Source organism: Sapajus apella, unplaced genomic scaffold (assembly GCF_009761245.1).
Source record: "Sapajus apella isolate SASKATOON/1434 unplaced genomic scaffold, GSC_monkey_1.0 scaffold53, whole genome shotgun sequence".
Taxonomy (NCBI): Eukaryota; Metazoa; Chordata; class Mammalia; order Primates; family Cebidae; genus Sapajus; species Sapajus apella.
In genome coordinates this window covers 1,005,845-1,031,959 of record NW_022436993.1, presented here as the reverse complement: position 1 = coordinate 1,031,959, position 26,115 = coordinate 1,005,845, and the positions used below count along the sequence as shown (strand labels likewise).

At 35.6% G+C, this 26,115-nt stretch overlaps 1 protein-coding gene across 4 annotated transcripts in view; it reads right to left on the bottom strand.

Annotated features, from left to right (window-relative positions):
• Nucleotides 1-26,115, bottom strand: part of MPP7 (membrane palmitoylated protein 7) — a 245,382-nt gene that overhangs the window by 70,809 nt on the left and 148,458 nt on the right. For all 4 annotated transcript variants that reach the window (XM_032243784.1, XM_032243788.1, XM_032243785.1 and 1 more), the window contains 3 exons: nucleotides 19,035-19,112; nucleotides 16,239-16,319; nucleotides 567-698 (listed from right to left, as the gene is read on the bottom strand). In XM_032243784.1, the coding sequence (XP_032099675.1) occupies nucleotides 567-698; nucleotides 16,239-16,319; nucleotides 19,035-19,112 (291 nt within the window). The remainder of the gene's footprint in view (nucleotides 1-566; nucleotides 699-16,238; nucleotides 16,320-19,034; nucleotides 19,113-26,115) is intronic.

Below are 26,115 nucleotides of genomic sequence, written 5' to 3'. Positions count from 1 at the left end.
ACAATAATCTTACTTTACCTTAACAATAATTGCAAAGATAATACACTAATTATATATTTGAATAAGAAAAATTTCAAGACAAGTAATTCTATTCATTTGATTTCATATTCCAATATTTAAAAATCGGCCGGGCGCGGTGGCTTACGCCTCTAATCCCAGCACTTTGGGAGGCCGAGGCAGGTGGATCACGAGGTCAAGAGATCGAGACCATCCTGGTCAACATGGTGAAACCCCGTCTCTACTAAAAATACAAAAAATTAGCTGGGCATGGTGGCACGTGCCTGTAATCCCAGCTACTCAGGAGGCTGAGGCAGGAGAATTGCCTGTCTCAAAAAAAAAAAAAAAAAAAAAAAAATCATTGCTATTTAAATGTAGCCAATAAATGCCTATTATTTTATTTGGCTTCATTTTTGTTTTTCAAAAGCATGCTCTTTAGACATCAATGTTCCATTTCTTTTATAGTTTGAGAACACAGAGGAAGCATATTTTAAAGAGTTATACATGGTATGCACCATCAGATTTGGCTTTATCATGACACCGACTCATATCTGAGCATCAGAACTCACCAGTGGTTCTCTATTTTTGACCAGTCGGATTATTTTTACTGAGTCTTCCTCATCATCAATGTCTTCAGGCATAGGAGGCAACACAGGATCATAATTCTTCTGAGCCACAGTATCATGTACAGAGAGCAAAGCCTGTAACATTCAAAGGTTTATTTAAATATATACGTGTGTATAAATATATAAAATTTTAAACACATCAAACTATAAAGAAAATCAAAACAGCATTACAGTTTTGACATAGTAGTGGTAATAAGGCAATTACCACTTTTTTTTGTAACAAGTGCCTCTTACAAATTGAATGGGAAACAGTACTTGCACATAGAGCAGATGGTAGCTTTACTTAGCAGCCACCTCTGTTCCCAGTGTCACTAATCTATGTAAAGATTCAACATATAATCTCCTCTAACCTGTACATTCTCTGGTTTATCCTTATAGGGGTAGCAATTTGGAGCAAGACTGCAGGGGGTGTTATCTTTGGAGGAAGAAAGAACATGAGGGCTAAAGATGCATTGTCAATGAGAGTCTGAGAATATTCTACATTTTTTTCTTTTCTACTATTTTTTCTCCTATTAGCAGAAAACATAACAATGATCACTACGATGGATTCTTTTTTTCCCCCTCACTTTAATTGTTTGTGTAATTGCTGACTACTATGTGTATAAAAGAATAAAAGTAATTCTAGACCAAAAATGAGGGGAACACTGGAACTTTGACATGTCACTATTCACTATTTTAGATGAATGGGTTTTGGACTTTCAATGAACTTGACCCCTAATAAGCAACACTATTCATAAATTACTCAAGCCAAAAGCATAGAAATCATCCTTGAATCGTCTCCTCTTACTGATATTTTCAACATCCAATACATATACCATTTTTTAAAAACTGTTTTTTAGACACAAAGTCTTGCTCTGTTGTGCAGGCTGCAGTTCAGTGGTGGTATCATAGCTCACTGCAACCTCAAACTCCTGGGTTCAAGCAATCCTACTTCCCCAGCCTCCTGAGTAGCCAGGATTACAAATGCATGCCCTAAAGTCCAGCTAATTTTTTTAATTTTCTGTATGAATGGGGTCTCACTATGCTGGTCTCAAACTCATGGCCTCAAGCAATCCTCCCACTCAGCCTCCCAAAGCACTGGGATTACAGGCATGAACCACTGTACCTGGTCCATATCCTATTAAATCTGCTATATATCTAAAAATTTTCTTTTCTTTACTCTAGATCAGAGATTGGTAAACTACAACATCTACTTTGTAAATCAGGTTTTACTGGAACGCAGCCATGCTCATTCATTTATACATTGTCTATGGCTGCTGTCCTGCTACAAGGGCAAAGTTTGGTAGGTGGAATATCCACTTTTTACATAAAAAGTTGGCAGGCGTAATCCCAGCACTTTGGGAGGCCGAGGTGGACAAATCACAAGGTCAGGAGATTGAGACCATCCTGGCTAACACAGTGAAACCCTATCGCTACTAAAAATACAAAAAATTAGCCGGGCATGGTGGCACATGCCTATAGTCCCAACTACTTGGGTGGCTAAGGTGGGAGAATTGCTTGGACCCAGGAGGTGGAGGTTGTAATGAGCCGAGATTGCACCACTGCACTCCAGCCTGGGTGACAGAGTGAGACTGTCTTAAAAAATAAAAAAAAAAAAAAAAGCTAGCAAGTCCCTGGTCTAGATCATGGATGCATAATTTTTTGCCTGTCCAGTGGCATTCAACTCAGGCACATTTTCAAGTCAACAATTCACAGTGTAGTGATAGTGATTATTTTTAAAACATAACTAGCCCCTTAATAGCCCTTCTTTTTTTTTTTTTTTTTTTTTTGAGACGGAGTTTCGCTCTTGTTACCCAGGCTGGAGTGCAATGGCACAATCTCGGCCTACCGCAACCTCCGCCTCCTGGATTCAGGCAATTCTCCTGCCTCAGCCTCCTGAGTAGCTGGGACTACAGGCACGCGCCACCATGCCCAGCTAATTTTTTGTACTTTTAGTAGAGACGGGGTTTCACCATGTTGACCAGGATGGTCTCGATCTCTTGACCTCGTGATCCACCCACCTCGGCCTCCCAAAGTGCTGGGATTACAGGCTTGAGCCACCACGCCCGGCCCCTTAATAGCCCTTCTAAAGTTGCTCATCAATCTTGGGCTGAAGGCCAAACTCTCCAGAATGTCCTAAAAGTCCTGCATACTGCTCCAACTTTATCTTACATTGCCTCTTACTCATTCAACTTGAATAACTCTTTCTCATAGAGGTCTGGCCAAAACATCCTAGAAAAGAAAATCCCCTGGTGACTCGATCCCATAGCACCTTGTTTTTTGCCTTTATACATGTCCATCATTTATAGTCATATGTGCATTTTATGTTTATATCATATCTGCTGTCTACTGAAACAGAAGCTCTAAAATGGCAAATAGTATCTGTTTTTAATCAAACTTTTGAATTGAGTATAACATATATACGAAAAGTACAAATCGTAAATGTATAGTGTATAGTATAAAATTTCAAAAATGAATATGCCCCTATAAACATCCCCCAAACAAGAAATACAACATTAACCAGACTCCAGTGGCCCCTCTTATGATCCTTCCTAGTCACCATGCTTTCTATACCCCTCGACGTGTCAATCTTTGCCTCTATTTGAAAATCATAGAATTACAATTACAAGTGTGTATTCTTTTTTCCCTAATATTAAGTTAGCGGAATTAACCCACGCTGTTACTGATGTTAGAAGTAATTCATTTTTCATTGTTATATAGTTTTCCAACATATAAATATCTTACAGTTTCTTTACCCATTATGCCTTTGAGGGGAATCTGGGTTGTTTTCAGTTCTTAGCTAGTATAATAATGCTGCCATAAACATTTCATATCTTTGATTCTCATATATATATGATGTTTGTTAAGCATTTTAAGAGTAGAATGTCTGGGTCATGGGTTATATAGTAGTACACTCAATGTTAGTAGTGTTTTTCAATTACACTTCCACCAACAACATATGTGATTTCTAGCTGTCTAACATGATCCTAAATATTTTACATTATTAGTTTAAATTTGGCCATTCTGAGTGTATAGTATATTCTGTGGTTGAAATGTTCATTTGCCTTATAATGAATGAGACTGAAACGCTTTAGTGTTTATTGGGCATGTGTGTCTCTTTGTGAGCTGCCTCCTCAAGATATTTGCATGTTTTTCTACTGCATCTGTCTTTTTCTCATTAATTTATAAGAACTCTTTATAATATAATGGACCCAAGTCTCTGTCAGTTATATGTACTACAAATACATCCTCCCTTTTGGTAGCTTGTCCTTTCACTCTCCTTCTTGGTGATTTTTGTTCAATAAAGGATCCTAATTTTAATGAGCGTAATTAATTTCTTTTTCCTTTGTGGTTCATGCTTTTTGTATGCTGCAATAGTTTCAAAGGGGAAAAAATAAACAAAATCAAGATGATAAAATACCTGAGAGGATAATGGCTGCAAAGTTTTGATAACTGATGAGAGAAAGACTCTAAAAGTTCAGAAAGCCCAATATACCCTTTAGGAACAAGGAAAAATAAAAAGAAACCTATGCTTAATACGTCATAGAACTGCAAAATGGCAAAGGCAAAGAGAAGATCTTAAAAGTACTCAGAGCAAAAAAGACAGATCATCAGAAAGGAAAGAAGGAAATTGATTGACAGCTGATTACAGCATTAGACACCAGAATACATTTCAAATACTTTCAAAGTGCTTAGAAAAAATAAAAGCCAGTCCAGAATTGTGCATCCAATAAAAGTATCTTTCAAGAATAAGATGAGGACCAAGATGAGGTTAACAGGAACCCACCTGAAAAAATCTAAAAACTAAAAGTAAATAAAAATAAAGGATAATAAAACAATAGTTTTCAAAGATGCTGGACATCAAGCAACAAAGGACAGAGATCACTGAGAGACAGGAAATAATGTGAGCCTATGATTGCCCCAGCATTACAGCCTAGAGTTTCCAGGCTGTGATGGGGAAAAAGAAACACAGGCAAACTCAGCAGTCTCCTTAATTTGAGAAAACAGAGTTGAGAATCCAGGGAGGTAAAGTAACTAAAGTTCCCAGGGAAGACTATAGAAGAGGAAAGGGTAGCAGATACAGAATTTGGGAGATCTAAAGGAGGTCTTCCTTGAGTTCTGAGCAAAGTCCTTAGCCTTAGCCATGGCATCATATAAGAAACCTACCAGAAACGATTAGAGCAGTGGTTCTTAACTGAGGGCAATTGTACTCCCTTGGAGTCACTGGCAATATCTGGAGACATTTTTTGATTGTCACAATTTAAAGGATGTTACTGCCATCTACTGTATTGAGGCCAGGGATGCTCCTAAACATCTGATCATATACAAGACAGTTCCCTCGCCCCCAGAAACAATTATCTAGCCCTTAAATGTCGATAGTTCTAAGGTTGAGAAACTCTGCATTACAAGGAATAATCCCTGAAGCTTGCATAAGGCAGGAATAGTTCTTGTTCTTAACAGTTAGCAGGAAATACCTCATAATTCATAGACACCAAGAAGAGTTATGGGATGGGTATTGTCTCAATAATGGAAAAAATAAGCCCAAGATTTAATGCTGCTATGATCTCACCTTAAAAAAAAAAAAAAGCTTAAAAAAATAAGCCTTTGAAAGATCAAAATATTTCCAATAATTTAACTGTATAACAAAATAAAGCTCAAGAATACTATCTATTGCCAGGATCTTCAACCTCAGGCCACAGACCAGTATCCGTTTATGACCTGTTAGGAACTGGGCCGCACAGCAGGAAGTGAGTAGTGGCAAGCAAGCAAAGCTTCATCTGTATTTATAGTTTTTCCCCATTGCTTGCATTACCACCTGAGCTCTGCCTCCTCTCAGAAAAGTGAAAGCATTAGATTCTCATAGAAGCATGAACCCTATTGTGAACTGAGTATGTGAGGGTCTGGGTTGCATGCTCCTTGTGAGAACTAATGCCTGATGATCTGTCACTGTCTCCCATCACCACTATATGGGATTGTCTAGTTGCATGAAAACAAGCTCAGGGTTTCTACTAATCCTACATTACGGTGATTATGTAATAATAGAAATAAAGTACACAGTAAATGTAATGCACTTGAATCATATGAAATCACTCCCCAATCCCCATCTGTAGTAAAACTGTCTTCCATGAAGTCAGTCCCTGGTGCCAAAAAGGTTGGAGAAGGCTGATATATAGAAACACAAAAATACCCAGCAAAATAAAACTCATGGTAACTGGTAGTCAATTGAGATAAAACTCACAATGACTCAAAATTACTAGGTATGCAAAGAAAGCAGAAAATACTGCTCATAATGAAGAACAAAAATAAAACAATGAAACAAAACCCTGAAATTGCACAGATAATAAAACCAGATAAACCAAACCCTAAAATTACACAAAACACAGATAAGAAAATTAAAAGTTATTATTATAACTATATTTCAAATGCTCGAAAAAGTTAAAGACTAAACATGAGATACGGACTATATAAACATCACTCAAATCAAATTTCTAGAGATGGAAATTATGAAATAAGAAAAAGGTTCACTGAATGAGATTAATATAGATACTGCAGAAGGAAAAGTAATCTTGGAGAGTAAGCAATATACGCTGTCCACAATGAAACACAAGAAGAAAATATACTGAGAAATTATGAACAGGACTTAGTGATTTGGGGAACTACTTTAAATGGCCTAATATACATGTTAACTGGCATCTCCAAAGAAAGGGGGCAGTTGCTGAAAACTATTGAAAGAAATATGGCAGAAAGTCCAAATATGATGAAAAAAGCATAAACCTACATGTTCAAGAAGTTCAATCTCAAGCACAAACAAAAAACACCACCAAATTGCTTAAAACCAGGAAGAAAATATTAAAACCATCCAAATAAAAATAATAATTTTATATAATTTTATATATATATATATATATATATATATATATATTTATATAAAAGAATAAGGATTAAGAACAACAGCACACTTTTCATCAGAAACAACGTGGGCCACAAAACAATGAAGCAACATCTTGAAAATACTCAAAGAAAAATACTGTTAACTTACAATTCTATACCCAGCAAAAATATCTTTTAGAAATGAAGGGGTATTGAAGACTTTTTTAAAACATACAAAAGCTAAACGAATTCATCACCAGTAGACTTGCATTGCAATAAATGTCATAGGAAGTCTTTCAAACAGGAAGAAAATGTTGGCAGATGGAAATATGGGTCCATACAGAGGAATAAAGAACACTGGGAATGTCTACTATCTATGTATCTATGACAACTACCTTGCACATAGTAAAATAGAGACAGCTAAATAAAATGTTTTTAAATAAAGCAATTACGGTAATTGACAAGCAATATTAAGAATATTGTTAAATATTTTTTCTCCTTAGCTTTGTTCCATGTCTGCATTCCAAAACAATTTCACAGGCATTCAATTCATAATTTTTAATAGACTTTGTTTTATGACTACTATTGGATAGCAACATTTTTAATTGTAGGCAACTAAAACAAATTTTGCATTCCATTATCCTGTTTTAACTGATGTGATTTTATTCTTTAATATACAGACTTTCCTTTCAAAAGGCAATACTTAAATGGAAATTGTGTTTCCATATGCCAGAACCACCAATCACAACTGATGGGTTTACCTGTTGCTCAGAAGAATCTGCAGGAAATTGAACACTAGCCTTGTAACTCATCAGGCTCACAAGCACTCACTGCACTGGACCCCCTGGAGTCAACTTTATGTTCTAAGTATCTGTCAGGTTCACAGAATTAAGTGTCTAGCTTATAAGGATGAGTAACATTGATTTATCCCTCCAAAAGGAAGCTTAACTTTTTCCTTTAGCTTGCTTTAATGAAGCCTCATCCATCTTGCATGCTCAGGCAGTGAGTAATTTCTGTTAAGTGAATATTTGGAAGCTAAAAATTACAACAAATCTTCTTATTTTATTGCCTTTTTAAAAATCTACCAAATTTTCCCTGACTTCCTAAATTATAATGTCACATTCTAGAGATGATGTCACTTCATTGTTTTATCAAAAGTGAGCCCCTGGAATGATGCCTCATACAGGTTAATTTGCCTTTAACGTGGCAATTTGATGGCTGAAGTGGTTCTGATTTATTAATGACTGTCTTTGCTTTCCCTAGAAACAAAGTCTCTGTATAGAACCATATCCTTCCATCAATGCCCCTAAATGCTACCAACATTATTGCTTTTGCCTATTTCATTATTGCAGGAAGTACTCACATTCAATTAATTTAGTTAGGGCTTCGGCTACTTACTTTTACATTTTCAGACATCTATTGTTTCTTTTATACTGCATTTATTTTCCTGACCTGGATTTTGTAGACATTATTGACTAATAAGAATAATCTATTTTTTACAATGGCAATTGACTGATCAATTCATTCTGGGTATAATCTTTCAATTTTTGACAGTTCTCAGGTGACACTGTTGTTACAGAATGTCAAGTCATTTCCTAACTGTCAACTACTTGAGGGCAGCAGCTTATATAAGAAAAGTGTTGGCATTCTTCTGAACAAAGAAAGAGATTCCTAGAGAGTAAAATGAATAAAATTACAATCTTACAATATTATGAATTAAAGAATATGAAAGAAAAGTTTGGATGCCATATAAATGTACAAAATTATCTTATATGCAGAGACAAAGAAGGCTATAATAGAATAAAAATTTCACCAAACATTTAATAACTTACATTGAATTCAGCTTACTGGGAATCCCAATGTTGCAAGCACAGTGCTATGTGCTAGAAACAAAGATAAGAAGACCTTCCTGTGTGTGCATCAGTAAGAAAGACATAGTTGTGTTCTTTACTAGTGAGAGAACACAGAAATACCTGAAACACACGCGCACACACACACACACACACACACACACACACACCCCTGTTAAATGTCCAGTTTAGTTTCTGGATACAAGTTTTTGAGCTGTAGTTTTCCTAATCTTTAAAAAGAGTTAATATTAGCACCTACTTAATAGGGCCTCACAATTATTAAAGAGATATTACATGAAAGTGCATAGCAAAAATGCTGTTCCATGGTAAAGACCTAGTAGTATTGGTTTATAAGCTTTTACAAAAAACTTTAATGATTATCTTATTTCAGGAATAGTCACTTTGTATATTAACTTTGTCTATAAGCTTGTAGAAAGCCATATATAAATTTTAAAAAATCATTTCCATATAGCTATTTTTTCCTTCATATATTTGCAAAAGTTGGCCAAACCAGCAAACAAACATTTTTGACAAATTTTACATTAAAAAGGTTAACAGGTTGCATAGTGTGATAAAGATAGATCAACCTAGAAATTAACATCTGTAAATACAAAAAAATGAAACCCAAAGAACCTTGCAAATTTAAGTCAGGATACTGAAGTTATCAAAATTTATTACAGACAATCAAGAAATTAATATTAATGCCAATATGACATGCACAATGTCCATGGGAGGTGACCAAATTTAAAAGAAAGCCACATACTCTTAAATGTGTTTGTAATTAAGCCTGAAAGCTAAGTATTCCACTAAATGAAATCAAAGATAGATATAAAGAAAAAAATTAGACCGGGTGCAGTGGCTACCGCCTGTAATCCCAACACTTAAGGAGACCAAGGCAGGATCACCTGAGGTCAGAAGTTCAAGACCAGCCTGGCCAAAATGTGAAACCCCATCTCTACTAAAAATACAAAAATTAGCCAGGTGTGGTGGCAGGCACCTGTAATCCTAGCTACTTGGGAGGCTGAGGCAGGAAAATTGCTTGAACCCAGGTGACAGAGGTTGCAGGGAGCTGAGATCGTGCCAACGTACTTCAGCCTGGGTGACAGAGTGAGACTTAGATTCAAAAAAAGAAAAAGAAAAACAGAATGATAATAAAGAGCCAATTATTTTGAGAGATTAGACAATTAGTCATTTCTGGTATGCACAGCAAGAAACTAGAGAAAAAATATGTATATTGATAGCACTGAGGAAAGGGACATAACTTCAGATAGAAATCAACAGATAAATTGAACACCATTCCAACGTGGTTGAAATCTTAATAAAATGTTAAGTTTCCTAGGAAAAAATAAATAATGAAGTAATTCTAGAAGAGCTTGAAAGCTGGATTAAATCAATAACTAAAGAAGAAATTGAAAGCACTATCAAAGCATTTTCCCCAGAGACGGCATTTGAACCAAATGAAGGGTTGTATTAAAGCTTTCTGTACTATTTATAGCAATCCAACATGTAATAAAACATAACATTTCTTTTTCAAAGGTCTCACAAGCCAAATGTAAAACCTAACCAGAAAGTATAAAAAGATGACAGCACAACTTTGGTCTCAGGATGATTTTTTTAAAATACCAAAGTAATATATGATAAAATAAGACATAAAAGTCTTTTATCTAAAAGGCTTAATCCCAATAATTTAATGTTTTATCAATATAAATATCTGCACATTATTATTTATGCTAACAACAAAAAAGCTCCTATGATCACTTCGGTAAGTACCATAAAAGCATTTGACAAAATTTAACATAATCCTGACTTATTTTTTTTTTAAATGACAGAACAAAGCTTTGTAAACATTCTATCAAAAACCAGCAACAAACACCATTATTTATTAATACAGGAAGCACAGAATTACCCCCATAAAGGTACAGAAAAACAAAGGCATATCCTCATATCCTTTATCTACAAGTTTTGGGCATTTTTTCCTGCAAATATTATCAAGGCAATAAGGTTAGGGGGGAAATGATCTATAATTACTAAAAAGGAAAAGGTTTAAAAAAAATTTTTGTAACATAACATTGAAAATTAAAAGATAATGAGATACACTGGTAAGGCAGTATAAAATAAGTATTATGGAAATTAACATGTTTACTGTATAGAAACAACACACTTGTTAGAAAATAAAAAATAGTATACATGGGGGAACATTAATTTGTACATATTATTAAATTATACAAAATTAATTTATACATATGTGTGAATACATCTAAACATATGTGTATGTGCACACACATGTACACATCAGGCCTGGGAATAGACTTAGCAGAAAATATTCCAGGCTTACACAAGAAACAATTTGACCTAAATAAATAAATTGCCATGTTCTTTGATTGGAAATTCAATTGCACCCCAATGGGTTTCTTTAATGACATGAAAAGAGAATTCCCAATTTCTCCTGGAAAAATACATTTGCAAGAATAATGATAGGAATTCAGCCTTAGCAGGTATCATGTTGTAATTACTAAAACAATAAGATAACTAAATTAACAGCAATCAAACCAAGAGTTCAAAACAGATTCAGATGTATAATAAAGATGAATCAAATGTGAGAAAATTGCTATTCACTTGAATAAAAAACACTAGAACCACATCTTAAACCATACAACAAAGTAGCATACAGATTATTTCAAACTTTAAAAAATCAAATTTTTAAAAAGCCAAAAGAAAATAGGAAAGACAATTTTAATAAACTTGTCAAGAAGAATGTCAGTACTTTCTAAGCTAGCTCAGTGCCGAGAAGTCATAAAGAAAAATGCCAAATTCTACTACAAAAAAGTACATATTTCTACACAGTCTTAGAAAATGCAAGTAAGATTAAAGGAAAGTAACTAAAGAGAAATATATATATATATATTCTTTTATCACTCACAATGCATTAGGAAAAACAAAATTTTTACTACCCATTATTTAATCATACAGTACTCACTGAAAGCTTGCTATATACATCTGCACTTTTTATTCACTACTCTCATGTAGCTTATATTCTAATGGTGATCAAATAGCAAAGCTAGAAGAGAATATTAGTTGAGGCTGTGCACGGTGGCTTATACCTGTAATCCAAGCAATTTGGGAAGACGAGGAGAGTGGATCACTTGAGGCCAGGAGTTTGACGTGGCAAAACCCCGACTCTACAAAAAATACAAACATGGGAAAACCCTGACTCTACAAAAAATACAAAAATTAGCCAGGTGTGGTGGCACACACCTGTAGTCCTAGCTAGTTGGGAGGTTGAGTCAGGAAAATTGCTTGAACCCAGGAGGCGGACGTTATAGTGAGCTGAGATTGTGCCACTGAACTCCAACCTGGGTGACAGAGCAAGACTCTGTCTCAAAAAAAAAAAAAAAAAAAAAAAGAGTATTAGTTGAAAAGAGCTTATGCAATTAATTGCATATAAATTGCAACAGCATAGGGAAACAGGCCTTCTCATGCACTATACTGTAGGTGCTCGAGAAGATCTGTCTTAACAACAAACGCAATAATGATCAAAACTGTAAAATGTCCAAATGTGATGTACGCCCCAATAATGTACTGTCCTCATTAAAATATATTTTGACAAAATATTCCATAAAATTCTCTAATATACCAAAAATGTGTATCATAGTGTTATTTACATAGCAGAAAAACAGAAATAACAAAGATTCATCTGCAAGGATTAAGTTAAATAGATAATTTTGTCGACACAAAGAGAAGGCTACAAAATCCCAAAAATATTAAAAGCAAAAAAAAAAAAAAAAAAAAAATCACAGTAAGTAATGCATTCTATGATCCCATAGAATATACTGGGGGAAAAAATCACGTTTAATATTTATATATACAGAAAACGTTGAAAGGTAATGCAGCCAGCCAATAGCAGTTATCCCTAGAGGTATATGAACATATAATTCACAGAAGAAATAAAAACACACAGGCATAGAAAAGATATTCATCCTCACTAATAAAGCAATGAGAATAGGGGCTTCTATATTCTTTGAAGGAAAAATACAATTATGTATTATCAAAAAAGATTATCTCTGTTTCCTTTTAAGTCTTTATCAAGTCAATTTGTAAAAAGTAAAATAAAGTGAATGTAATAAATTGTCACATCTTATTAAGGACAAATATCATAAATCATATATATTAATAAGTGATTTTCCTTCTAATCTCACTTATGAATTGTAAAATATTCTTTCCTTTATGGGTGCATGTTTGTGTTTGTATGTGTGTATTCCTGTTTTTTTGGTTCAAATGCTTTTCTATTCCATTATCATGTAACTTTAAAATTTTCTTCTAATATATATTTTTTCAATTAAGAATATTCTTATGGCTCAACTTTTTACACTTAAATTTTTAATCTATTTGGAGTTCACTCTAGTGGCGAATTTTCTTATTTTTTTCCCAAACTGTTAGTTATTCCAAGACCATGTACTGAAGTTGTCCCTCAAGCTGCCCATCTCCCATGCTTCCTCTCACCCATCCCACACTCTTTCCTTAGGACCTCAATCATGTTCTTTTTTTTTTTTTCACCCAGGATCTCAGCTTAGCAACCTCCATCTCCTAGGTTCAAGTGATTCTCCTGCCTCAGCCTCCCTAGTAGCTGGGATTACAGGTGCCTACCAGCATGCCAGGCTAATTTTTGTATCTTTAGTAGAGAAGGGGTTTCACCATCTTGGCCAGTCTGGTCTCGAACTCCTGACCTCAAGTGATCAGCCTGCCTCGGCCTCCCAAAATGCTAGTGTTCTATCTGAATTGTTTCTAGAGGCTCACACTGGCCTTCCAGTGTGACTTTTTACAAAGTCAGCGTGAGCTTCTAGAATTGTTTCTAGAGGCTCACACTGACTTTATAAAAAGTCACGTTTTACAAAGTGACTTCCTTTATTCAGTATTGCATTCTTCCCATTCTACACCACCCAATGCCTCAAAATCCTGTTCCGTAGACTACATATGGAGTGATGTATCACTTCCTGGTTCAAATCCTTTTCAATGGCTTCACAATTTCAGGTGTGGCCATATAATTTATCACCCAAATAGGGAAACAGTTGAAAGTGGGAGAAAGGCTATTACTAATAATGCTGGAACTGCAAGCATGAACCATGCTGCCCTGGGCAAACCCAACTCAAAAGGCTTGATTTCCCAGCTCCAAACTTTCACCCCTTCCTCCTTGGCAAGCCACTGTTTGCCCGTTCTGTGGCTGGTTTTGCATTTTTACATCTTCAAACTTAAAGTTTTCCTTTATGGGAATTTACATGCTCTTCCCTGTAAGTAAATAATTTCTTTTTCACATCCCACCCCCAACCCATCTCCCACTCCTTTGTCCCCTTCTGGTTTCCTCCAACTCCACCGTGAAGTCTCAACTTACATGCCGTTTCCTCTGTAAAGGTTTCTTCAATATTCTCCCCTTGCCCAAGTCTGGGTTTAGCACCATTCCTATTCATTCCACATCATATCCATGTGCTCCCTCTTTTAAATCTAGTATTTCTCCTATCACCTTCACTACTGTGTGTGTGGGTGTGTGGGTGTGGGTGTGTGTGTGTGTGTAATCTTCTATATTCTGCATCCATAGAGCCTGGCACACACTAGACATTAAAAGAAAAAAAATCTAAGAATAAATGAATGGATGAAGATCTGTCTCTGGTGACTTTTATAAACTGCCAAAGAAAGTTATAAAATTTTTCAGAAAGAATTGGCAGATGAGTGGAATATGGGTATTATCCACATATCTTCCCAGAGTGGGTGCATATTTGGGTGTTTGCGTCTGTGCATGTCTGTGTGTCTGTGTATCTGTTGTGTTTTTTTTTTAAAGTTCTATTGCTTTGAAGATATACATCAACTTTCTTTTGAGTAAAATGAATAAAGCATTGAAAATGAAATAGCAAATCTTTAAAAAGTAAATAACTTCCCTAATCCACCAGAAATTAAATATTCAAATTAACACACTAGAGTTACATTTTTCATATTTTAACTATCAGTTCAACTAACAATCCATATACCTTGCTTCTGCTTAAAAGGGAAACAAACGAAGATTTTAGTTTACTCCCAGGACAAAAATAGATTAACTGATTATATCCTGAAATAGTCTAAAATTTATTTGGGGGCTTAACTTCTTAAAGTAATATGGAAATGAGGTCAAAGTGATGGTAGATAATATGAATGACTTCAAAAAAGCAATGTTAAATGTTAGATCCAAAAGGGAAAAAAGATACTTTATTCCCAAGACTACTTAGCTACAAACTGACATTGTCAAATGAAAGAACATGTATCCTGGAATATTATCTATTTTCTACACATATTTATTAAATATATGTCTTTCGTGCTAACTTTACACCATTCTTTAGTCACACCGCTAGATACATATGAAAAATAAATTATCCACCTAAAATATTTTTCACATAATAAAATGTAACTAATTATTATAAAATTTTATCAAATGGCCCTTCATAATACTGTCTAAAGGCATACCTCCCTCTTGAGCCAAATACCAGTTCTCATCCAGTATATTATTGCATAATTAGCTATTCCATTTGAAACACTCTTGAACCAAATACCATAATCAGGGATTTTGTTTTTCATCTAAAACACGCTGCTTTCATTTCTAATACCCTTGAACCAACACGATAATCTCAAAAAAGAGTTTAACGAACTTCTCATAGCTAACCTCACCCTCCCCTGGGTGATACTAACTTTTCAGGTACAGTCTAAGGCCAAATGAAGAAATCTTCAGAACATTCTCTCGCTAAAAATCTCCTTCTCTTAATGTTTTTACACACTTTGTCTTTAACATCAAGGAACTTTTCTGCTCTAACCTGATCCTTGTTCTTTTAGAACAAAAATTTAATGAATTTACTGAACCACTACAAATCAATTACCCTCACATCATTAATCATAGCCTGTTTAGCCTTTACAGCAATACATTCATGTACTTATATTTACTCATAGGGATTAGGTTTTATAGTCCATGCATGTTTTTAACCTCATCTTTTATTTAATACCATCTCTCTTTTTATAAAAATACATTTAAGACCAACTACAGCACAATTCAAAAAGCTATTTCTCAAAAAAGGTAGAAACCAGCTTTTGTATCTTGGCAGAAATTTTCATTCAACACTTTACATACACTCACCAGTAATCATCACAAGCTAAATGATCATTTTAATTATGTAATCTATATGTAATTCTGACTCATAGAACAATATCTGACACATAATTGCCACAGTGTCAAGTCCAAAATGTATACAATGCAGGATTTAGTACACTAATAACCTCAGAATAACTGCAGAAAAATTCTGAAATGCCAGCTGTAGACTGATCACATTTGGAGGAAAAATAAGTGATAAACTTACGAGGCAATGGGAAAGGGAGAATTGAAATCTGTCTGCCAATATTTTATGGGTATTTTACACTGGAAAAGTGCTCTTCTCTGTAAAATGGAATTATATTTTGAAACGTAAATTAGTAAAAGGACAGGAAATGGGGAGGGGAAAGGGCAAAGAAAGAGGAATGCTGAAATGATCCTACCGAAAAATAGGTGTATTTGTCAAACATATTGGAATTCTGTTAGCTACTCAAGTAAAATGGACCTAAACAAAATTACTAGTAGGTTCTGTATAGTGTGCTCTTAACTTTATTTAAAAGGAAAATGACCTTGAAGCTACATTATATCTGTCAGAACTTAAATTCTGAGCTTCCAAATTAGCGTATTTTGCAATTTCTCATCACATTATAATCAAAAGCTCACCTCTTTCTCATTAATAGGATTTAGGCTATTAAAATACTGTGCCCTATTTGAAACACATTTAATTGAGAATTGATGCTCGAAACAAAATTCATCTGAAGGCTCAGAAAGTGGCCCTGTTTGAAGGTATTTATTACCAGTGTAACATGTCCTCACCTTCACATTGGGTTTTGACAGTAGCTTCAACAGCTCTCTGATCTCACTGTTTAATGGCTTGTTCTGAAGCTCTTCGGCCAGCTGCAAGGGAGATTACATTGACGTAAAGAACATTTAGTAAGAGCATGGTGAGGTTGGGTGTGTGACAACTGAAAGTCTGTCTCCTCAAAGCTATTACTTTCCAATGTTTAAGGAGAGGTCAGCATAAAAGAAAACAGATCATCAATCATTGCTCTTCTTCTTAGGCCTTCGGTAGTCCAGATCCTAGCCCAGGCTCTTGGCTGAGAACAAATCAAGTAATCATATCAGCCAGATCACCTTCTGATTTATTGCAAGGAGAGCAAACCCCAGCACTTCATCTAAGTGAATGGTCTTTTGCACCTAGACAAAGGACCACTTGTAAGAACTGGATAAAGCTTTGACACTGTGACCTCTCCCATCCTCCACAAAAACAGAGCTTCTGAATGAGGTGGTGAAATCCATGGGGTTTCCAAAAACCCACAGGGACTCCAAAAACCCATAGTAGCTGTGCTGTTTAGAGCTAGGGTTAAAATAATTAGAATGCCCCTAATAGAGCAAATGGCCTGAAACTTTTATTATGTTTACCCATACATATGAAGAAATCTGTTAAATACCAACCAATCATAATACCAATTGTAAAATGAGCTATAATGGGTTAACAGCTACCCTGGTACCAAAAATGCTTACTGTTCCCTACTATAATAACCAAGAATTCCCATTTGGGTGCTACATAAAGGAAGTGTTAGAACTTCGAACCTGCCTCATGTCTTCCATAAGAGATAGTCTTATCAAATTCCAATTCAATTTTAGGGTATAGGAAAAAGCACATAATTTTCATAAGAAGAAAAACAAGACTCAAACAGGAAAAAAAGATTAGAATTATGAAATATGTGGTATATATAAATGCATATTTATTTAAAAACCCTTCTTAAAACCTTGCATGAGATTTCCATTTGCTCCTCCTTTTTCTACCAAGCTTAAGAATAATTGTTCTTATCTCTGGAAAAGGACTTTTCTCTAAAAGAAGGACATAATAGGCCGGGCACGGTGGCTCAAGCCTGTAATCCCAGCACTGTGGGAGGCCGAGGCGGGTGGATCACGAGGTCAAGAGATCGAGACCATCCTGGTCAGCACGGTGAAACCCCGTCTCTACTAAAAATACAAAAGGGGGCATGCCTGCAATCCCAGCTACTCAGGAGGCTGAGGCAGGAGAATTGCCTGAACCCAGGAGGCGGAGGTTGCGGTGAGCCGAGATCGTGCCATTGCAATCCACCCTGGGTAACAAGAGCGAAACTCTGTCTCAAAAAAAAAAAAAAAAAAAGGAAGGACATAATATAAATTATACACAAAAAATAAAATCATGGAAAATTATACAGTCATTAATTACCTTTCAAAAATTGCTTTTACTTTTCTGAGGTAATAGTTCTACAGAATTTTTAACTTACAAAAAGACATAAAGGTCATTTGCACATTTTAATAACTTAAAACATAATATATTTTAACATTTAAATATACTGCTCTGACAAATTATAAGATACTATGGTTTATCATATTTACATATGGCAGTCTCTAATTTTTTATAAAGCAATATTATTGCAATATGATTGGGCCACAACAACATTGGTTTATAAGCAAATGTTTCCCAAAACTCTGAATAGTAAATGTTTTAAAACTGGTTTTTAAGGCTTTCTTGGGGGGGCAACTGTGCCTTATTTAAACAACCATATCTACATCTTTATTCACCTTCATTTAAAAATATTTGGTTCAATAATGCAGAAGTAAGCTTCCTGATTAAATATATATTGAACACACTTGTAATCTTTGTAGATAAAAATAGAAAGGAAAATGTTTGGGAACTAAACAAATAGCATGTAGCTTGGATATTTATACATATGCATATTTTCTAAATTAGAATGCAAAGTAGGTCAAATAAAATCAACTTCTAAAAATGGCCAATTTTTTAATTATATTACGGCCCAGATATTTTACCACATTGAATTATAGATTATTTTATCAAAAATAAAGGAAAAAATAGTAAAAGCAACAAATAAGCTATGGGATATCACTAAAACCAGCCTTTTGGGCTAAACATATTTCTCTTCCAGCTTCGTGTCCTTTATAGTTTATCCAGGTGTGTTCCAATTCATCCGAGTCCGAAAGTTAACAGAAAGAATCAGTGAGTTAGTTCCCTTCCCCCAAGTTTAAAATAAAATTATAGCTACAGGAAATTAACTACTCCATCAATGCCAACTGCTTCTAAAATTTATTTTTTGGTTATGAAGGTAATTTGGAAAAGTCTAATATCCATAAATCATTACTATGTTTTATAATCCATTTTAAAAACAATCCTGTCTTTTTATATATTTCATATGCCTCGTTCATATCTTAGTATCTGTCATTTTTTAGTACTGTCAGCAATATAGCGATCTCATTTGTCTTTATTTCTCCAAAGCATTCCTCGTCTGTGACTTTCTCAGAACACCAGCAGCTGACAGCTTCTCTCTCTACATGAGTTTAAAGCCTAAAATTTCTATTACGTAGTTACGAAAGCAGAACAAGAGCGTAGCTACATATAAAATTTTTAGAACAGGAAAGTAAATGGAAATCAACATAATATTAACATAAGCTCAGTGATGACAGGACTTCTGGAAATATTTGCAACCTCTTCTGCTTTTCCCTCATAGGGTCACATGCATCCGTCTGCACTAGGACAGGTTCTGCCTGGGCCAGGTCTGTGGCAGACACGTCCTGGTGAGCTCGGACAGGCACACTTACGTCATCGGCCAAGGCTGCCGCACCATGGAGGATGGGCACTGGACTCTGCTTCTCATAATAGTGTAGTTTTTCATGAATCTGGAAGAAAATCAAATGCATGTAAGTTCACCTGCTAGCAAACAATCTCAGACAGTTGCACATTTTTATAATTGAAAAGAGAATCTGAATCCTTGAATATTCTACAGTTATATGTTTGTATATGCTCATATAAACCCATAGGTGACATGTATGTGTGCCTAATTCATCTATTACTATGGTCCAGTGTTTACAACATGGAGTCAGACGGAAAAAACAGTCTTTATCAAACAGAATCTAAGTGAAAACTAAGAATCTGTCTTTCCCCTCAATAAACATGTAAGTTTTGTGACGTCTATCATACCTAAAATCTAGTGTTGCAATATTTCAAGTATCAGTTGCAGTTTATATTCCTGCCAAAAACATAAATTATAATTAAAGCAAAGCAATAAACTGCCAGCCACAGTTTGGCAGTTTGGCATGGAATCGCTGTCAAGAGGGAGGAAGCTGGCACTATTTGTGCCTGGGTGCCACATCCAGGAACATCTGCCTAAGCACACTGTTCCTTTTATTAAACTTATTCATTCTTTTTTAGAAATTGCCAACTTTCCCCCTCAAATTCAAATTTCTAAGAAATGAAGAGATTTCTCATAACTACTGACATTTCTTTTAATTATTTAGCATAAATGAGATCATTTTTCATATTGCAAAATAATTATAGTAATAAAAAAAAACGGTCCTTCATTTCCCATTATTGTGACCAAAGAAACACAAAAGCAAGGATCTACATAAATGCCATATAAGACAAACTGAGTTCCTCATAAAATCTAGCAGAAAGTTAAGAAACAAAAGACATGTTGACAAACACATAACTATCAGCACTTAAGTGACATCTATTTCAGCTCTTGTACAGGTGTCCTGAACATTTCACACTTGAAAACTTACTTTAGTCTCTTCTTATTTATAGTTGAAGAAAAATGTCCCCCATTACATATGAAAAACAGTTGCACCTCACAATTTCCTGTCTTTAATAGGTATCAAGTAACACACTCTTTAATTATGCTCAAAGCTAACCAAACTCAATTGTAAAAGTCTGGAAGACAAATTTATGCTGATTAGCCAGATGCTATTGCTAAGAGGGGATTCTATTACCTTTTTGGCAACCTGGTACACAATGTAAAGCTTCAGGGAAAGAATCTTGACACTTATGATATTACCAGAATTATCAGAGCCATATTTTTACTGGATATCTTGGAACCTTTAAAGATGTATCATATCAACGTTATAAACAAACTTTAAAGACTGCAAGCTATAAAAAGAGTTAGATTTAATTTGATAAACTATGAAAGTATAATTTCAAACAAGAAAACAATCATACTAAGAGCTAAATTCACTGTTTAAATAATTATCAAGAATTAAGTCACCTCAATATATACTATCATGGAATACTTAACTTCCCCCATCACAAAACTCATCTAATTCACTGCTGAGCTTACCCTATCACAAAACTCATCTAACCTCACTGCAATTACTTGTTTAAATGTCTTTTCCCTGCTATAATAAACATAGAGATTTATTAAGAACTTACTGTGGGCCTGTACTACCCACCTTATAGCTGACAGTAACAGGAGTAACATAGTCTTTAATGAATATTTTAATTCCTCAATTCTCACAAGAACATAAAGAGGTAGATAGCATGACCATCTCATTTTACAGATAAACAGGAGTTAAACAAGTTGGTATGTTCTTGCAGACAGTAAAAGGCAGAGCCGAGATTTCAAGCTCAAGCCATCTGGCTCTGTGTTAGAGTTCCTAATCACTCTCAGACTAACATCGCATCTGTGTTCTTCACTGCCATCCTTGGCTGTCTAGTGAGTATGGCCTGTTTGTAGGGCATAGAAAGGAAGGCTGGATAGGTACATAACAAGTTGCAGTGATTGTTTTCATTGACTAGAGGATCATTGGTGGCTCCTCCCCATCCCTTATGTTTTCTTTCTGATGGCTTCCAATTTTCCCGGGTTAATTTCTGTGAATACTCTAATTATAACCTAAAATCACATGCCCCAAATAAAGACGTTATTTCTCCATTTCATTGCTTCTTCTGCGTGCATTTTACAGTCAGTTCTCTTCCATCATCTTCTCTAGATCCTGACCCAATTGATGAATACTTCACCCCTAGCCTGCCCACTCCTGGACTTTGTACCACATCAAATATTTTTTAAATGTTCTCCCAGAATTTCAAAAGGCTGGTTACCCTGTGTTAATATGTATTTTACTTCACTGAATCAATTTAAAAATTAAGTTGGTAGGAAAGTAAAAATTTACTCTAAATAATTTTGAGCTGTTCACTGTTCCCAAAAATATACAGAAATTCTGCTTTTTATTAGTATTTATGATAACCAAAAGGAAAAAATAATTTCTAAATTTAATAAATAGGCAACACATATAGACTTCACCCCAAGACTATCCAACAGAACTGCCTGTGATGGTGAAAATGTTTTATAGCTGCTTGTCCAATATGGTTAGCCACTGGCCACATGTGGCTTTTGAGCACTCGAATGTGGGTTGACTTGAGAAACTGAATTTTTAATTTTATTTAATTTTATTTACTTTACATTTAAATACTCACATGGTGCTTATGGAGAACATGACATAACTTTATGTAGTCTATAATTTCCCTTTATATCTCAGAAAAATTTACTCCAATACAGTGTGGCAAATTTCTAAAAGTGGGAACATTTTGAGATCTGATAGAAAAATATATAACCAAAGATGTGGTTTCATCGTCAGTGAGCAAACTAGCATCTAAGTAGCAGGTACAGCCAAACCTGCAAAACCTCATTTATTCTAACTTTTATTTCCCTTTGCAGATTCAATCACATACTAAAAGTATACTTCAGGCCAGGTTCGGGGGCTCACACCTGTAATCCCAGCACTTTGGGAGGCTGAGGTGGGGGGATCACTTGAGGTCAGGAGTACAAGACCAGCCTGGCCAACATGGTGAAACCTCATCTCTACTAAAAATACAAAAATTAGCCAGAGGTGATGGTGCATGCCTGTAGTCACAGCTACTTGAGAGGCTGAGGCAGAAGAATGGCTTGTACCCAGGAGGCAGAGGCTGCAGTAAGCCAAAATTGCACCACTGAACTCCAGCCTGAGCTACAGAGCGAGACTCCATCTCAAAAAAAAAAAAACAGAAAAGTGTACTTCATTTTTCTCCCCTGAGCAACTAGAAGAGGAGAAAGCAGAGAAGCGATGAGGGAGGAAAGGAGTTAGGAGTAGAGAAGTCTGGAGAAAAGGGGAAATTTGGTTAAAATAATTTTATAGGCCATGCGTGGTGGCTCACGCCTGTAATCCAAGCACTGTGGAGGCCAAGGCAGGCGGAACACCTGAGGTCGGGAGTTCAAGAGCCGCCTGACCAATATGGTGAAAACCCATCTTAAAAATAATAATAATAATAATTTTATATAACAGTTATTCAAAAGCAAGATCCTAAAAGTCAGGACATACTACAATATTTTAAATGCACTATTAAGAAAAAAGAACAGTTCAAAATCTATATGCATTATGCTCTATGTATATGTCCATAAGGTTTTTTTTCCTATAATTACATTTGTAACCAGAAAAGGAAATAGGGGAGGGATGGTGGGGGGTGGGGAGCTGGGGAGAGCTAGCAAGGGGAGAGACGCCAGATGTAGGTGATGGGGAGGAAGGCAGCAAATCACACTGCCACGTGTGTACCTATGCAACAATCTTGCATGTTCTTCACATGTACCCCAAAACCTAAAATGCAATAAAATAAATAAATGGGAAAAATAAAAATAAAAATCATTTCAATATGTAAGTAGTTCTCATAAGGAAGCCATAGTTACCTTCATTTACATAGTTCTTAAAAATAATGTTTAATTTTAGTGAGAAAATCTGTTTTACTTGCACATACAGTAGAACTTTCAAAAATAAAGCTTCAATAACTAAACTATGAATAAAGTAGCCCCCAATACAGTCATGTGTTTTATACCTCTCAATGATGTACAGACTTCACCATGGTTATCTGAATTATATTACATTAAGTAAAAGGCTGCAATCCTTTTATTGGCTTCTATTAAGAGTATAAAAAAGTACTGAAAATTACTGCTCAGTAGTTTGACTCTTCAGCATGTTAATTAATGTTGCCAGATCTAGAATTAGCATATGCATGCATACATACATCTATCTACCTCCGTATTTAAAATACTGGGGATGCGGAGAAGATTCTGGGTACTGAAAAAGAAAATCCGCAGGACACAATTCTTTCAGAAATATGTATTTACGACCAGGCGCAGTGGCTCACATCTGTAATCCCAGCACTTTGGGAGGCCAAGGCGGTCAGATCACCTGAGATTGGGAGTTCCAGACCAGCCTGACCAACATAGAGAAACCCCGTCTCTACTAAAAATACAAAATTAGCCAGGCTTGGTGGCGTGCGCTTGTAATCTTAGCTATTCGGGAGGCCAAGGCAGAAGAATTGCTTGAACCCTGGAGACGGAGGTTGAAGCTAGCCACGATCGTGCCATTGCACTCCAGCCTGGGCAACAAGAGCGAAACCCTGTCTCGGGAAAAAAAAAAAAAAAAAAAAAAAAAAAAAAGAGGGAAAAAAAGAAATATGTATTTACTTCTGATGTGTGACCTTGAAATATCACCAGCCACTTTGCTAACTTTACAATGTAGGACTCCTGGACTTGGTGGATAAAACTCTCAACTCCTAAGCCATGAACCCACCAATCCATGGGTTGTTACAAATTCTTAAAGCAGACTCCGTTTTGTTCCTACCTAATTCCAGGAAGAGCCACACCAGCTTCTTTGTCATCTCCCTAGACAGGTAGTTGAAAGTTTTTTCATCTTCCCATTCACTAACAAAGTAGCCCTAGAAAAGTAGCTCTTTTGGGTGTGTATATGAAAGCCTAAAATCTTGGAGGCTGTACCTTTGCTCAAGCTACACAGTCAGAAGTTAAAAACTAAATAAATAAAGCCTTCCCATAGGAATCGCTGGGAGCAACTGGTACTTTGCCTTCAACTTAGGCCAGAGTGTTTGCAACATCTCTACACAGATGGATAATTCTTATAAGGAACAATGTCAACATGTCTATAAAGTCTATAAAGTACAAAGCATCAAAAACAGGTTTTAGGCTTAAATTAAATTAATAAAAAGCAACAAACCATCCACATTTTCATTTTGGTTGAAAACGTGGTGATTCTATTTGAAATCACTTCTCAGAAAATTTTCAACAGATCAGATTCCCTTAGTTCCCAGAACAGTATTCTAGAAAAAGTAGCCAGGGCATTAAACATTTCTTTGGAAAGCTTGAGTTTGTTGGAAAAAAAAAAAAATGAGTTCTCTCATCCAGAGATATATAATGTGTTCCATTTGGAAACAATCCCACAGTTGTACACACATTTATTTTTCACTCCCCACATGTTACAATTATCAGATTTGCCATTTTTCAAAAACTTATATTTCAGTAATCATTGAAGAACTGGGAACTATGAAATTTTTGATCAGGTGGATGTTATTACAGATGATGTTATAGAACTCACACAGGTTTCAACCTACAAGTAGCAATCAATTACCTTGTATACTTGCTTGCAGTTTACATTTTAACAAACATTAAAACTGTAATTACAGCTTGAAAACTAGTTTTGTAACAAAAGATGGAATAAACCGTCTTAAAACTTGGCATGTCTGGGATCTATGGCTAGGAGAGTTCATAGGTATCTCTCAGCTGATTCATGAACTCCTGGAAACTATATACGATTATTTACATGCATTCCTCCAGGAAAATAATCCCAAATATAGATGGGTGATTTATGCTAAAGTACTTATGGCTTTACTCAGTAAATAAATAAATAGGCATTAAAGGCCAGGTGCAGTGGCTCACACTGATAAGCCCAGCACTTTGGGAGGCCAAGGCAGGCAGATTGCTTGAGTGCAGGGGTTGAAAACCAGCCTGGGTAACATGGTGAAACCTCATCTCTACAAAAAATACAGAAATTGGCCAGGCATGGTAGTGTACACCTGCAGTCCCAGCTATTTGGGAGCCTGAAGTGGGTGGATTGCTTGAGCCCAGGAGGCAGGAATTGCAGTTCAGATTGTGCCACTGCATTCCAGCCTGAGTGACAGAGCCAGGCACTGTCTCAAAAAAAAAAAAAAAATAAATAAAAATAAAAATGAAGTAACCATTAAAGAATAGAAGGCTCTTGGGCCAATTTGCGCTTTACTCCCTTTTCCATGGACAGATTTGGGGAGGAAGGGAGGTAGCAGGTAAGACTACCAACAGAAAACCTGTTAGGAGGATATTGTTCTAGTGATAAGAAATCCCACCCCCACAAAGAAATAACTGGTCACTGCTCAGTACAGATTATTTTGGGGTTCCTCAGCTTCCCTTTCGCTGCAAACACAATGGACTTAAGCAGTTCCATCTCCTCTCAGTAGCCACCAACTGCCTCTGTCCCCAAACCTGTTGTACACTCAGTTGTACTCTTCCAGCTATTGTCTTACTTGCTGTCCCCAAGATAAGCAGATAGGCCCATTATAGTTTAGAGATTTTACTGCTATCTCCATAAAGAAAAGGAAAAGAACCCCCCAAAAATGATGAATTTATAGTATTTTTACAGTTTTAAAAAATGAAGTATCAGCATAATTTACTGAGAGTCTTGAAGTCAAATATGTGAGTTTAAATCCCAGTTCTGCCCCTTACTTACCCTTAAGCAACTTATTTACCTTTCGAAACCTTAGTTTTCTCATATTTAAAATAGGATAATAATTACACCTATTAACCAGGGTTACTGTGAGAATTAAAGTCACCATTAAGAGTTGCATGCAAGTCCTGGAAAATAGAAAACACCTAACAAATAGTATTTATTTCCAATCCCTGCTCACTTCCACTGGTGCTCCTAGAAAGAGGAGATATTTGTCTCCCCTTGACTACACTATGTTGCATATACATATGACACGATCAAGACCTAAAGATAAACATCAAAGTTGATCATTTGGAAAATACTCCTTCACTGAGTTACACAGATTTTCCAA